Source organism: Poecilia latipinna, unplaced genomic scaffold, assembly GCF_001443285.1.
Source record: "Poecilia latipinna isolate Pla-1442-1.1 unplaced genomic scaffold, P_latipinna-1.0 Scaffold32, whole genome shotgun sequence".
NCBI classification, from domain to species: domain Eukaryota; kingdom Metazoa; phylum Chordata; class Actinopteri; order Cyprinodontiformes; family Poeciliidae; genus Poecilia; species Poecilia latipinna.
In genome coordinates this window covers 416,214-432,101 of record NW_015112648.1, presented here as the reverse complement: position 1 = coordinate 432,101, position 15,888 = coordinate 416,214, and the positions used below count along the sequence as shown (strand labels likewise).

At 33.7% G+C, this 15,888-nt stretch overlaps 1 protein-coding gene across 1 annotated transcript in view; it reads left to right on the top strand.

Annotated features, from left to right (window-relative positions):
• The first annotated feature begins 1,145 nt into the window (after positions 1-1,145).
• The window catches only part of prlrb (prolactin receptor b), a 21,918-nt gene continuing 7,175 nt past the window's right edge, over positions 1,146-15,888 (top strand). The window contains exons 1-5 of the mRNA XM_015041850.1: positions 1,146-1,330; positions 5,120-5,276; positions 8,490-8,622; positions 10,990-11,159; positions 15,358-15,524. Coding sequence (XP_014897336.1) covers positions 5,201-5,276; positions 8,490-8,622; positions 10,990-11,159; positions 15,358-15,524 — 546 coding nt within the window. The 5' untranslated portion in view covers positions 1,146-1,330; positions 5,120-5,200. The remainder of the gene's footprint in view (positions 1,331-5,119; positions 5,277-8,489; positions 8,623-10,989; positions 11,160-15,357; positions 15,525-15,888) is intronic.

Genomic DNA, 15,888 nt, shown 5'->3' with positions numbered 1-15,888 from the left:
TGGGAGGGTTTTTGTGTCAGTGGTTAATTGGTCACTAACTCTGGTCAGTTTCTCCAGAGGCAAAAGAAAACAGTTGCTCAAAACCGTTTTTAAAAGGCTTTAAAAAATCTGGCTTCTTGGAAACACTTGGAATATAATTTCACATTAATATCAGAGTAAAAGTAGTAATATAAAAAACTAATGAAATCCCTCCTGACCTTTCATAAATTTGACCAATCCAAATCAAGACATGTAAATTTTATTCTTGAATTTCAAATTAATTCAAATTAAAAAGGAGCAGAAAATCTATTTTTTCTACTTCAAAGCATAGACATTGCTTTTTAGTGATGTTTCTGAATTGAAGGTCACCTTTTGCATGTTTGCAGACATGGATGTATATATGACTCAGCAGAGTGGAGCAGAAATTAAGGTTTCCACAGATGCATGGTGGTGTTCTCCTTACTCACATGGATCATGGGAAATTCAAAATATGCTGCATTAAAAAATAATATTCTGCTGCACATTGAGACACTTTATGCTGTTTTTATTAATTTTAAGAACTAATTTAAATGTTTATAATATCAAAAATTAAATAATTGTATTTCATAATAATAATAATACTTTTTAATATATTTAATAATAATAATAATAATAATAATAATAATAATAATAATAATAATAATAATAATTATTATTATTATTATTATTATTATTATTATTATTATTATTATTATTATTATTATTATTTTATTATTATTGTTGTTGTTGTCAAAAGTTTTTGTCTGGAGGTGGAAGTAATTAAAATATTCAGCAGATTTAAAAGGAAGGATAAAAACGTATTAACTGTCAGTTACATCAGAGTCAAACTGATGCAGTCATTTAAATTTTTTTAAGTTTCCTGACATTGCAACAGTCACGCAGGTAAAACACACCCTTCTGCGGTCGAGATGCGTTCAAAAGCCGTCCGCCTTTTCTCGGCGGACTGAAACAGGTAGACTATCATATCTGAACGATTGCTTGAGATTATATTATTTTCATATCTAATATTTATTTAACATCTAACATAAATTAAGTGACAGCAGCAAAAGTGAAAGCGTGTGTCTGGAGCTCTTTGGAAAACCTGGCGAAGTGACGAATCTCGCCGTGCTTGCCATCTCCGCCGGCTCGCAGGGGGGCAGGTCGTGCGCCAGTAGCTCCTCCCTTCCCGGTGATTCACCTCTCCGGCTCCTCATAAGCGGTCATACCTGAGTCGTGTGGCGCAGAGGGGGTTGCCAGGTGAGAGCAGGTCCTCCGCTGCGATGTAACATCTGCGGAAGACCTTGATAAAGATCGTCCACAGTCCTGCGAGGCGGTGAGTCCCTCCTCTGAAATGTTTAAATACAACAGAGAAACTGCTTTTTAACTGTTTATGATAATGAAGCGCAGTTTTAAAAGTTATATAATCAGCTGTTTATCATTAATTTGGGATGTTTTTCTGTAAAAGAGGCGTGCGCGTGAGTGTGGACGCGCGCGCAGGCTTAAGCAACACGATGTAATCTAACACCATGTAGTGACATGCATCACACGGGTTACTATAACTGAGTGTACTGTAATCATGAATTTAGTTAGATTAAGCTCTGATTTTAAAATAATACTTCTGCCATCACATTAATATTTAATAAATATTATTTAAAGGAAGTAATGTGTGTTATTATGGATATTGTGATATTTTTTAACCAAGAAGCAGAATAAAATAACCATATGTGGAAGGCTGCTGTGTTTTAGTGAGGTTAATAAATATAGCAGCATGGAAACACCGTTTTGTTGGTGACCATTTCTCCAACAATATGTGCTTTTCAACGTCAAATATAATGGTTGTAATTTACTCCGGCTGTTCAGATCCTCACTAAATACATTTATTTTTTTTTTTTCAATTAGACTAAATTGTTTCAGGTTTAGGGCTTTAATAAGCAGTGACAGTTTAACAGTTGGTTTTATGTTTTTTACATGCAGTTTGTTTTGTCTTCTCCCAGAGTTGGGAAATAAGGAAATAAAGCTTCATGCAGGGCCCGCCTAACGCAGCAGGAAGCGATCCTGTTGAAACTTGCCAGAGCAGGTGTAGTTACACAAAACTGAGTTTGCTGTCGCTGTGTTTGTGGCACAGGGAAAAAAAATCAACAAAAAACAAATGTTCAGAAAGCTACAGACACACACATCATTACACATACACTTTATATTTCTCCTGAGGATGACAAGTTACACCTTTCAAGGTTGTCAGCCTGTGAAAAAGCCACTTTGAGGTTCTTAGTTTTCCCTTTGAGTCAGTGAATTTCCAGTAAGTGTAGAAACTTGTAGAACAAGCAGCAGAGCAGCCACTCTGACATGAATTTACAGCTTGGATGTCGGCATTTCAGAGCCCACATTGACTGTGCGAGTCTCTATGTGGCCCCGCAGCATCTAAATAAACATGAACTCCTTGGAATAGGGAAGTGCCTAATGTTATCTCAAGTGAATCTGTGTTTGTCAGACATGCTAATAAAGAAACTACGCAGTGTAGCAATTACCCCTATAGTGCAATGTGATGATTCAATTTAACTTAAAATTGCAGCACAGCAGTTTTTGCATTCAATCCCGCCAAACGAAATTTGCCTAGTGCAACTAAAGCAAAGTGGCTCTTTGAAACAAAAATAATTGGTTTTTATATATATGTTTAGATTTTTAAATTAGACACCAGAAAATATTATTTAATACATTAAGTTTTTAAAAAATCACTTTATAGAAAATAATATTCCTTACTACTAGTGCTATGCATGTCTGGGAAAATGGAAAAATTACATTTACATTTTAAAACATGGCTAATGTTTTTAGAACGTTATTAGTCGCTGCAGTGGAATGAAGGCTTGTCACAATAACAAATTTTGCTGTATAATAAATTGTCCCAGTAATTATTCCCATAAACAACATTATTATTGTTTTGAGACCATTTTCAAGTAATATGCCATAATAATGCAAGTTCACCCTTTCAATGCCTAATAAACATTGAATATCCAACAACTAAAAACAATAAATAAAAAGGAAATAAAAACTATGTACAATCAAAACCTTAAATAAATTGGATTATGAAGTATTTTTAAACAAAACTGCACTTTAAAAATTATGAATCATCAGAAATGATCAAGGTCATTTTAATTTAACATGCGATTAATTGATTAATCGCATGTTTGATTGATTGCCAGGTTAGCGGAGCATCTAAAATTATTTAATTGTCTTTTTATTGTCTGGTGATCAGAAAAGACAGATTGAGATCTAACAGGAAGGCCAATAATTTTCAAACAGAATCTAGTTATTTTCTACGGAGGCCCCTACAGGCAAAAATTTTTATTTTTGCATTACCTCAATAAATTAACAAATACGACCTGGTTTATTTTGTGTACACGCATAATTTTAACAAATCTCCATTTAAAATTGCATCTGTGTATATAGACCTTTAAAACGTGTTTCTCCATTCTTCACTCTTTGGTGCAGAAACTGGTTGAAAATCGATCTCCTTGCGTGTTCAGGTTTGTTTGTGTAAGGTGGAGATGGGACTGCCCATGAAAACGCTCCTTTACTAACCATTCAGACTAAAAGACAAAACTGTCTGATGACTTTATTACCCTGTGAAAATAACTCAAAAATTATAGTCCAAATAGGCTGGATGTATTTTTTCTTTCTCATGGAAAGTTTCTGTTTATATCTTAGAAGGAATGGAAAGAGAAAGAATGATTGACCTGTTTTACTTTTGCATTTTGCACATAAGTTTGTGGTGCATTTGTATTCTAAAGTCAAATATATAAAATTTCAAATATTACACTTATGAGATATTAGCATACATGGAAAAACCTTAGAAAAACCCTAGATTGTAGCACAAAGACTTCCATTATTCAAGATGTTGCATGAAGTGACTAGTACAACGATGCGAGAGAACGCAAAAAATTTGCCATGTAATGCAAAAGAAAAAAAAATGTTCAAAAGTACTTTATTGATCCCAAAGGGAAATTAAATGTTGTTGAAACTCATTAATTCTTCAGAGTTACTGTAGATGTTGATGACTGGTGGCAGGAAGTAGCCGTCTGTATTACAGCGAATTTGAAGAAGCCTCTGACTGAAGACACTCTGTTTTCCCCAGGTTCCCTAGGGGGCGCCATAATATTCTGTAGGAAAGTCTGATCTTGAAGAAAAATTGAACACAACCAGCAGATGAATGAAAGAGTGACAATGTTTTCAATGAAGACATGATAAAACCGATTTTAGAAAGTTTATTGACTCCAAAGGATCGAAAAATCATAGAAAGTATCGTAAACAAAGTTATATTTACTCAATTACATTTACTTGAGTAACTTTTAGGAGTTTTTTTTTACTATGCTGTATGCTGAAATTTTATTATGAAGCATTGCTACTCTTGAGTAAAATTTCTGAATTTTCTATCCACTCAATGAAAAACAAACATGTTTTAACCAAAAATTCACCAGACACAGACACACAGCTGCAGTTTTCGTTAAAGTTGTATCATTTTTATATTGAACGAAACTCATTTGGAAAAATTTTGTTTTGTCTGATTTTATTTGTTGTTATTTATATGAATTATTGTCATTTTTGTTCTTAAAATACCAAAATATCCACTTAACTTCACATTTTGCTCCATCTTATGTATTTTTTAAATATTAAATTATGTATAATTTAATCAGTTGATCAGTAAACTTTTTACCAAATACTTTTTTACTCTTACTTGAGTAATCTCTTGGATGGCTACTTTTTACTTTTATTTGAGTAAAAATATATTGAAGTAGTGCTACTTTTACTTGAGTACAATTTCTGTGTACTCTGTCCACCTTTCATAGTAAACTACACCCTCTTTCAATCAGCTGACTGAGCAGTGTGCAGCAGCACTTCCCTGCTTTCATCTCTCTGGTACTTTCACTCACGTCTTATTTAAAGTACAACAGGAAATATGGATGAGCATTTTCATAGTTTTGTCATCAGTTAGCGGTCATTGCCTCTACCTTCACTTTTTTAAAGCTTCCTGTATTCCCATCACATCTCAACTCTTCAGTTTGAATATCATGTTTTATTATTGTGTGGGTTAAATGTGATGTTTTCCCTGCATGTCTCTGTGTTTCAGGTGTAAACAAGACGCGCAGCTGAGCCCCGTGTTTACAGTACTTTTTTGAGGACATGCTGTTGGTTTCTCTTGGCTGTGTCGATGTATAACGCCAGGATGAGGACGCACCTCGGTTTGGTTATCCTCTGTGTGCTGTCAGCAGCCAGAGTTTGCAGCAGTAAGTTAACATTTGATATTCATTTTGTCAGAAGGTTGTGTTGAAAGTGGTTGTTTTGTTTAAATTTTTGAAATGAAGGCAGAACCTAAATACAAGTAGTTATACTTCTTGTTTTACATTTGTTCTCTCTGTGAACTGAAGTTCAGTTTTTCCATCAAAGCAAGTAGTTTGTCTTACTCTGTATTCACAATCCACTGCAGCTTTTAAGTGGCTGAAGGATATTTAATCTGTTTCAATTTTGCAATTCAAAGCTTAAACACTCAAACTTCTTTCCATGAAACCATAGATCACAAAAGAGCAGAAAGATAAGAAGGTTGTGTGTGACGTGTGCTCTGATTGCGTGAACAAGAAACTTTTGAATGATTGTAGCTGAAAGTTTTTTCAAATCTGCTTAATAGAAAAATGAAAAAGAGGGATTGAATAGCCTCCACTTGAAGCTGGTGTTTTCATTTTTATGGAGATTATTTCAGGTCTATCTTGACATTTATCTCTGTGTGACTTTTGCACTTCCTCTCTCCCACTCAGGACAATGGCACTGTATTGTGACACGGTGTCATATTTTACCAATCATCGCTCTTCTCCCTTATCTTTACATCTCTCTGTAGCTCACAAACCTCTTTACAGCTTGTCTCCTTTAGACTTTAAAACAAGCACTCTAGCAGAGCTGCTTGTTGCTGCAAAATGATTAGTTTCTCTGATTTTACTTTTTATAGATAAATGTTTGAGTAAAATGAACATTGCCTTTTCATTATATGGACTACTGACAACATGTCTCCGAAATTCCAAGCAAAAACTTAGTATTTTTTTTGGAAGAAAATGAGAAGTGGTCAAAATCACATAAAATATGCAGTGCTTTCAGACCTCTCAAATAATGCAAAGAAAACAAGTTCATATTCATTGAGACACAACAATACTAATGTTTTAACCCACGAAGAGTCCAGAAATCAATATTTGGTGGAATAACCAGGTTTTCAAAGGGGCTCAGTGCAGTGGTCTCTTCATTTATTCCAGAGCTACAGCCAGCTGAGGTTGGTGGAATCAACCAACTCACTCACTCTTTGGTTACCTAGCAACTCACTCACTCTTTGGTTACATGGCAACAACATGTTCCAGCAGTTCAGCAGCAGTTTCAGGTTTCGCCACCATTCCTCATCACTGCTTAAAAATAAATGATGACATGGAGTGAAAACTGAGGATAAATTAGGAAAGGTCACGCAACCAGTTTAGCAGTATTAAACAAATCAGTTAAAAACAAATCAATAACCATTGATAAACGGGTATTAAACACTTACATCGTAATAAGTTTTTAAGTCCAGCCCTGAACTTATACACGGAAGTCACTATATCTATCTATCTATCTATCTATCTATCTATCTATCTATCTATCTATCTATCTATCTATCTATTTATCTATCTATCTATCTATCTATCTATCTATCTATCTCATATATATATATATATATATATATATATATATATATATATATATATATATATATATATATGTATATATGTATATATATATATATTTATATATATATATATAGGATATGTAGGATTTATATTTTCATTGTAGAAGATGACTCTGCATGCTTCCCTATAACGTAAACATGATCTTCTGGAGTGGCCAGCATTTTTCAAGTGGGGGCCATGGCCCCCGCTAACCCTCCCTTCGGGGTCACCACTGACAGAGAAGCAATCTAAGACTTCCTAGCTCTGTATCTCGCCATACCATAAGGCCTAACAAATCATATATTTTTACATCATGGATTGCCAAACAAAACAACTGAAGCTTTTTCAGCGTCTGTTTCTACGATCTGAGTATTATAAATCTAGCGCTCTGTGGCTCCAGTCACTGATCTGAGGTGCTGTTTTTGCTATAATCCTGGATGCAGGGCATGTACTTAATGGCTTTTACATAAAATATTTTCCTGCTTGTTAAGCACTGTGTTGGATTTTACAAAATTTATGGACTTCAGAGAAACATTAAAATGGAGCTACTTTGAAATCAAAGACTCCATAGCAACCCAGAATAAAAGGACGTGAAAAGGTTACAACTACTTAGTGTTAAAGATCAGCTAATTAAAATAAATCACTCAGCGGTAAAATGGGCAGGTCCTTTTCTACTTAGCAGTTAAAAATCACCACTGAAAGTTTTGGTTTTGGATTACTTTTCTTATTTTCTGTTATTTTGAAAAAATATTTTTAAAATTAATTTTTAAAATTTTTTGGCTATTTTTCAGTTAAAATTGGAACTTACCTTTTTTCCAGCTAAAACTACTGTTTTATTTCATTTTAATTCAGATAGTTTAGGTTTTGAGGTATAATGAATTTTGTTTAATTATTATTTTATAACAGGTTGCTTTATTCTGTTTTCTTTGTTTTTATTTTACCTTTTCATCTTTGTATTTTTTATTTTAGATTTATAACATTTGAGTTTTTTTATTTCATTTTTTAATTTATTTTGTACTGAGTATCGGAAAATTAACAAAACAAACAACGAAAATTGCGAGAATAAAGTGATAATATTACAACTTTATTCTCATCTTAACTATTTTTGTTTTAATTATTTTTAATTTTATTACGTCTTGTATTTTTATTTATTTTTTATTTTCTTCCACGGTCCTGATATTATAAATTAATAGCAACAATAAAAACTAAACTCAAATTCAGGGCCAGGGTAGGGAAATAAAAAAGTAAAATGATGAGAATAAAGTAAAAAAATAAAATATAATAATAATAATAATAATAATAATAATAATAATAATAATAATAATAATAATAATAATAGGATAAAGTCTATAATACTATGACTTTTTTTTTTTTTTTTGTATAAAATTTTTTAGATTATATTTTATTTTTGTTTTATTTTTATGTTTGGATTTTTATTACATTCATCATACTGTATGAGTTTGACCTCTGCCAAATTGGTCTGAAAATGACTTCATGCCTTTGTGTGCTGTTTAAAGAAACGACTAGATTTTACATAATAAAAAACATATTTTTGTTTATTATATGTTGAAGAAACTATGTCTTCAGAACTAGGTGACACTTTTAAAATGTACTGAAAGCTCTGAATACAAACTAACTTTGATTGAAGATTACAAATCATCCATAATTACATGAGGTAACTTGTAAACAGCTGTACTCATAATGCAGTGGCCCAGAGTGGGAATTAGCATTCATAATTTGTTTGCCACTCTTGTTGCCCAGGTACATCTGCACCAGAGAGTCCCAGAAAATTTGACTGCAGGTCCCGAGAGAAGGAGACATTTTCCTGCTGGTGGGAGCCAGGCTCTGACGGAGGGCTGCCGACTGAATATCGCCTCTTCTACACGCAAGAACGGTCAGTTTATTCTACATATTTTGACCTTTTTGTCTTGAATCAGCGGGTCACAGTTCAGACAGACGATGGGAAAAAGGGGAGTGGCATATGGCACAGTTTCTCAGTTGGGGTTTATGCGCTCTGTATATTTTGTTTGTTTTAGCCACAAGGCCACCAGATGGCCCTTAGAGTTCCCGATAAGTTTATCAGCTACAATGATGGGAGTAAGACACATTTTTAGTTGCTCCATAAACACGCTGATGGAAAACGACAAAGTCCTTCTGTGGGTAAAAAGGGAGCACATATTTCATTGGTGAAGGAGTTCACGTCCTCATCTAAAACCCTGAACTCACCTGTGAGAGCTTCAGCTGCTCTGACCTCACATTAATATTAGTAATTGTAGCTTAAAGGGGAACTATTATGCAAAATTCACATTTTGCATGTGTTTGTACTTGCATTTGGGTCTCTACTGCTTCTAAAAGCAGCACAAATGCTTAAAAAAAAACACCCAGCCAGTTTTGGGCAATAAATTAATGGTGTTTGGTGTCTGGAAAATGATTATCTCAAAAATCTCTAGAATGTAGCTTCACAAATCAGCAGGCACTGCCCCTCACCTAGCAACCCAAGTGGAGCCCAGCCTGTTACCTAGCAACCCCAGAAAACCCCAGCCCTTCACCTAGCAAGTTTGGCCAGCTGGTTTTGTTGTTTATTTAACATTCAGAAACCACTTGTTGCATTGTTATTGGTTGTGCAGGAGGCGCTTCTTCGTCTTTTCAAAGACGGTTGTCTGTTTGCAGCCAGTTTTATGAAAAGTAAATTCATAAATGTAAGGCGTGGCCAGCAGCAGCTTATTTGGATATTTTTTTTTAAAATTAGTTTTTATGATGGAATCCACACTTTCTTTTCAACAGGAGTCTTTTCTTTCTGTTGCCACATGCTTGGCGGATTGCTGCAAAAATCAATGACTTGATATAGTTAACTGGGCTTCCTTAGATAGCCTTTTATAACCTTTTATATTGACTGAAGTGGAGGGCACTGTATTATACAGGATCAAATCTGAGTGTAAAGCTGAATTTTAAATCTGTAAATGATTGGTTTGCTCTGATTTTATAGTTCTGGATTTGAATTGCACCTGTTTATTTTGCAAAGTGCCTGTAAGATTATGCTATTTAGATAGAGATTACGGCAGCTTATTAGCCACATTTTAAGATATTTGATCATCTGCAAAAATTATCTTATCACAAAACCCACTTTGAAACTATTGAGTAATTGTCCATAATAAATGTCTAATTGCATATCGACTGTAGACACAACGACTTCACAATTTCCCTCATTTATGATAATAATAGGTAAATTTCTAACAGTCCAGACTGTCTTCTGCTCCTGCTAAGTGGTTTTCATTTCTTTGCTTGATATTCTTAAAGCCTACAGATGTTTTGCATCTTTTCTGTGTTGTTTACAGTATAGCTCAAAACTATTGACACATATTATCTCTTTAAATTTGCTCAAAGGTCTTTATGACATTAAAATAAGATTTTTTCATCCTGGTTATTAGACAAAAAGTCTCTGTTAATTTGACTTAGTTCCCATTTAGAGAATCTATTTCCTTTAAAACAATTTGTTTTGTTTTTATGCTCAGTTTTATCTAAAAGCTATTTTTTTTTGCGTACAAAAGTTAGACAGCTCAGTTCTTGTAGTGATTACACCATTTTTTCAAAATTGCATAATCATTTCTCATTCAAACAGCTCACTGGTTGCTATGGTAACTATACTGGTTGCCATAGCTGGTTGCTCACTGGTTGCTATGGTTGCTATAGCAGGATTCATTGTATACCAATGAATGTCAGGGGAATCAACTTTTTCACTAAACAAAATGAATTTGAAGAATAAATAAATGAGTTTTGATAAACTTCACCCATAGTATTGTTAAAATAAAACCGTTACACTTGATTACTGTGACTTTGAATCAGTCTTTGCTTTCACGGTTGGTTCAGACTTTTAGTTGAGTCTTATAAACCTGAATATGTCACCCGCTGTTCTTGCTTCACTCCACTGGCTGCCTTTCTGTTTGTTTTTTTTCCTTTTGTCAAATTTTAATAATATTTTTTCATTTTTGCCTCACCTTGCCTTGCTGATTTCTTCTGAACTACAAAAACACAAAATTTTATTTTTGGTCTAGTTTCTCATGCAAATATCTTAGTACATTTGAAATAAGACCAAACTAAGTTACAAGTAGGACGTTGTAAAAGATTTGTGTTTAGCTGTACTGATGCTTATAAATGAAGCATCTAATCGTTTATAGATTAGACGTTCTCTTCTTTAAGTTTTTACAGCAGCGTTTTGCTTCCACTTTCTGCCCAGTAAAGGTCTGGTTTTCCTGTTTTACAGCTTGAGAGAAGTCCGTGAGTGTCCGGACTACGTCTCTGCTGGAGCAAACTCATGTTTCTTTGATAAGAAGCACACTTCCATCTGGGCTGAGTACACCATGACGGTGGTGGCTACAAATGCCTTGGGGAATGCCTCAGAAGAGTTCCGGATAACGGATGTGATGGAATATGGTAAGTCGAGACCACAAGGCTGCAACCTGTGGCTCTTATTAACTTTGGCAAAAACATAAATATTTAGCAATTTCTAAAAATGAAAGAGTAATAAACAAATGCAGATTAGCAGATTTTTTTTAAAAACTAGTAGAGTCAGGAATATTTTTTAAGTAATTTTTTTGTCTCTAGAATGCAAATTTTTTTTTAAAACAAATTACATAAAATGTAAAAGTTAGTGTTCATTTCCTTTTATGAAAAAGTTTGATATAAAAAAAAAGTAGTTTTCCTTTATTTAAAAATAAAAAAAAATCCTTTATAGATATTTAAAAAATTGCTATCTTGTTTTAAAGGGTCATGTAGTTTTGGGGCTCTAAACGACTACTGACCCCTGGCCCCTGACCCCTGACCCCTGACCCCTGACTTAGGCAGAATAAAGGAAACAGGCAAAAAACTGTAAATATTCAGTGACTGTCAGAAATTGACATAAATTCATCCAGCATTAATTTGATATAGGTTTTGAGTTCTTAAAGTGTGATTTTAAAAGTTTTTTTTCTAGATGAAATTAGCATACTGCAAAAAATAAAAGAAATTAAAAACTTGTATACAATGAAAAAATGTTTGTTTGGACCAACATTAAAAATTACTCTAACTTGTTACAGCTAATTTTGCTCAAGGTAAAATTCAAATTTGAATAATTGTGAAGTCAGAGCAAAACTAGCTAAAACAGATTGCAGTAACTCTTTTTAAGTTGGGTCAAAGAAACACTTTTTTCAGTGTAGACTGGAACTGATGGAGGGAGGTTTTGGTTTGTGAAGCGCATTGCAGTAATCCAGATGAGACAGAAAAAAACATGAATTAAGAGAAACAAAAGGACAAAGTTTGGCAACATTTTGCAAATGGTAGAAACAGAATCGAATTGGAGACTTGATATGATTTTTGAACATAAAATATAAGTCAAAGGTTATCCCAACGTTTCTAACAGAAGATGTAGCCAAATAATGAAGACACTCAAAGATCTGCTTTATCTTTACAGTTATGTTTTCTGGTGCAAACATGATTTAGTTTTTTCTTTATTTAATGTAATGTAATATGAATATACTGTATTTAGGTAGCACATCTAACTAAATGATTCATTGCCTCTAAGCTCAATAAAATAATTAAGTGTAACATAGAAAGACAAATGAACATACATTTTACAAACTCTTAAAAATGTAACTGAAGGCTTCATTGAGTCCTTCATTGAAAATATTTATTTAAAATGAATTTAAACAAGCATGGCAGATTAACAATGTAATATTTACAGCTGCTGCAAATGGGGCTGTAAAATTTCCACAACAAATAAAACATGCACTACGTAATCATATCACTAAGGACAAATACACGACTGAATAAACATACAGTCAACTGAAATAACGTCTGTCCACAAATATTCCCATAACATGAGCTTTAAATTCCACCTTGGAGGTAAAGAAAATCCGGTTTTAGGGCTTTTATTGTTTATTCAGGTCCAGCAGACTGAAACAATAAACAAATGTATTGCAGGGCAAGTTTTTGAAACCGTTATGATAATCAAGTTCACAAATCGAGTGTTGCACGTAGAAGATAACTGTGCAACAGTTTACAGACATGGTGGTGACAGACGAAAGAGATTTTTGTTTCAACAAATTCATTTTGTGATAAGTGTGTAATAAGTTAAGGGAGGAACATGGAGTTCTCAATGGAGCATTTGTTACAATAAAGAGAGGATGTTCATGCTGTTCTGTGAATGATGTCAACATGATCTAAAATTAGATTGTATAAAGTTAAAAACTATGCAATTTACTTAAGAGTAAAATGGAAATCAGATGGCTTCCCATGTTTTTTATCTGAGTTCTCAATAACCTTGATAGTTTTCCTTAGGGTTGGACAATATGGCTGAAAGACGCATGTCAATAATTATTTATTGATCAGTTTTTTGTTTTAAAGATCTGAAATACTGCCAAACTGGTTGTGTGACCTTCACTGTATTATACATAGTTTGCTTTCCAATCATTAATTAATCTACAAATGATCAAGTATACACTCAAGGACTGCTGTGTTGTGAATTTTAGGCAATAAAATGTTTATTTTCACATTTAAAAACGGAAATGAACTACTCAATTATTAGCCTATTTTAATGTGTTGTGCATATTGTACTAAAAAGGCTGAAGTGGTTGAATGGAAAATCTGAAGAATGTGACATTTTATTATGATTAATCATTCAGATAATCAATTACTTGATTAATCGTTAGTTGTAGCCCTACATCTTACCAAAAATAATCTGCATTCTGTTGTTAAGAGAGAGTATATAACTAATCTATATATTTCTGAAAAAAAAAAGTTTAAAATGGTAATACAAGGTGAACTGTAGTGAAGTAAAAGTTTATTGGTTTTCTATTGAAAGTTTATGACTCTAGTAACATTAAATCCTTATTATTGTTCTCACGTTGTGATGTCTTTGTCTATAAAAGGTAAAATCATAGAGTCCTTTTTAAGAATATCCCTGGAATATTATGAATCTAAAAAGTAAAATGTCAGTTCAGGAAACAAACACAGTTGACCTTCACTATGAGTTTGTGCAGAAAGAAATCAACACAGTTGAGAATTATCTTTATATAGCGAGCTAATGATTGGCTCGGTTTTATTGGCTGCCCTGCCGTCTTGAGCGCAGGGAGGAATGGAAAAGTACTGAGAGATGAGTGAACGGCAACAAAGAAAAGTAGAACAGAATGAGGTAGAACAGGTTCAAGCCCTTGACATGTTGTGTACAATCACAGATCAGATTTCACAGCCGTTGTTTGGTTATAAAGGCGGCTCATGTCAATTCTGTCCCAAGAGAGCTAATAGTTACGCTATTTAGGTAGATTTTATTTTTTATTTTCTGCACTGAATCCATGTCCAAAGAAATCACCCAGTTAGTGAAAAGAACCAATTTAATGTCAGCACAAATCCAGCTGTTCTGTGAAGGTCTAAGAATTTTTTTAGACAAATAATAGCATCATGAAGACCATAAGAGATCCACATCTTAGTGGGAAAATTTGTTTAAGTGCAGTTTTATACTGCAAAAACAAAAAATCTTACCAAGTAGTTTTGGTCTAGTTTTTACTGCACATATCTAACAACAAATAAGACAAAACTAACTTCAAAATAATTTTTCAGTAAGTTATAGGAGCTAGTTTCAAAGATGCAGTGTGTTACTTTCATTAAAAACATATTTGTTAAAACTGTCATCATGTTGTGACTGGTATGAGACAGGTAATCGGTGAAAAGATAAAGCTGCTCCACTTCCTCCTGGAGCTACAACTGCCGACCAAAAACAACCAATCACAACCAGGAGGAGGGTCTTAGCGCTGTCAATCATGTTCTTATTGCTAAATATAATGATGGAGAAACAACTTGCCATTACAGAAAAATATTTAATCTGCCATCATCTGTGGTTATGCTAACTAGCCTGAGCATTCATGCTATGCTAGCTGCAGCATAGCGTGAATAGCTAGGAGGGAGTTTGGCACGGGGGACATAAGCGCCACACAAGATTGTGATAGACAGCATTAAGACTCGCCTCTTTGCTCTGATCGATTGTTTCTAGTTAGCACTGGAAGAAAACAGAGAGCTCAACTTTGTTTATTTTTTTGTCTCATACCAAACTGTCACCACATCAACAAATATGTAAACAAATATATTTTTTAATGAAAGTTACATAGCTTTAAGTGAATAAGTTCTTAATATTGATGAAAAACTATTTGTTCCAGATTATTGGCAGATTATTTAACTTATAATATAGGGAAAATGTCTTGTTAAAATAATCTGCTGATAGAACTACTACTTTACTAAGGAATTATTGACTCTTATATTATGCTGAAAAGTTATTTGCCAGCTATTTTTGTCTTGCAGAAGAAACTAGACCAAAATTAGTCGGTAGGATTTTGTGTTTTTGCAGTGTATGCTGATGCAGAGATTGTTGTGCTAATATTTGTCCTTCCTCCTATTAGTCCCCCTTTCCTGTATTTCTCTGATTCTGAGTAAGCTCAGATTTGGTCAATACTTGATGTGTTAGTCTTTATCATAGCTCAGATCTAAGACACTGACTAAACTTATCCCATTAAGTTTAATATTAGATTTTCTTTTCTAATGGGTAGAGAGGCAGTAAACTTAATGCAGTTATTGACTTTGTTCCTTGTTTTTCTTTGGCCGACAGTGAAGCCCGACCCTCCTGTAAATGTCACAGTGGTGGTGAACAGCAGCGCTCCCAGTCCATTTCTTGAAATAAGATGGAAAAGTCCTCCAGACGTGGACGTCAGAACCGGATGGGTCACCCTAAAATATGAGCTGAGGGTTAAACAAAACGACAGTAAGGAGTGGAAGGTGAGTGTTTTATGTGAGAAACTGCAAACCGGACCGTTTAAAGCTGAGAGGCTTCTGTACGTTCCTTAGTTTCCCAAAGAATTGGCCCTCAAGGTGAAGGTCCGCCATCTGTCTCACAATCATTTACAGACAAATTGGTCTCTGGGTTGAACTAAAATCACCCCAGCAAGTTATAACCAAATATTGTTGAACTTTTATCTTTCTTACGTCAGTCTTGTTGCCTTCAGCTTCAGAACTTTGTACTTTATTAATACTTTATTTTGCAAATTATATATATATATATATATATATATATATATATTTTTTTTTTTTTTTTTTGAAAAATAAGCCGCTTTAAAGAACTTGAGATTAAGAAACATTTTAC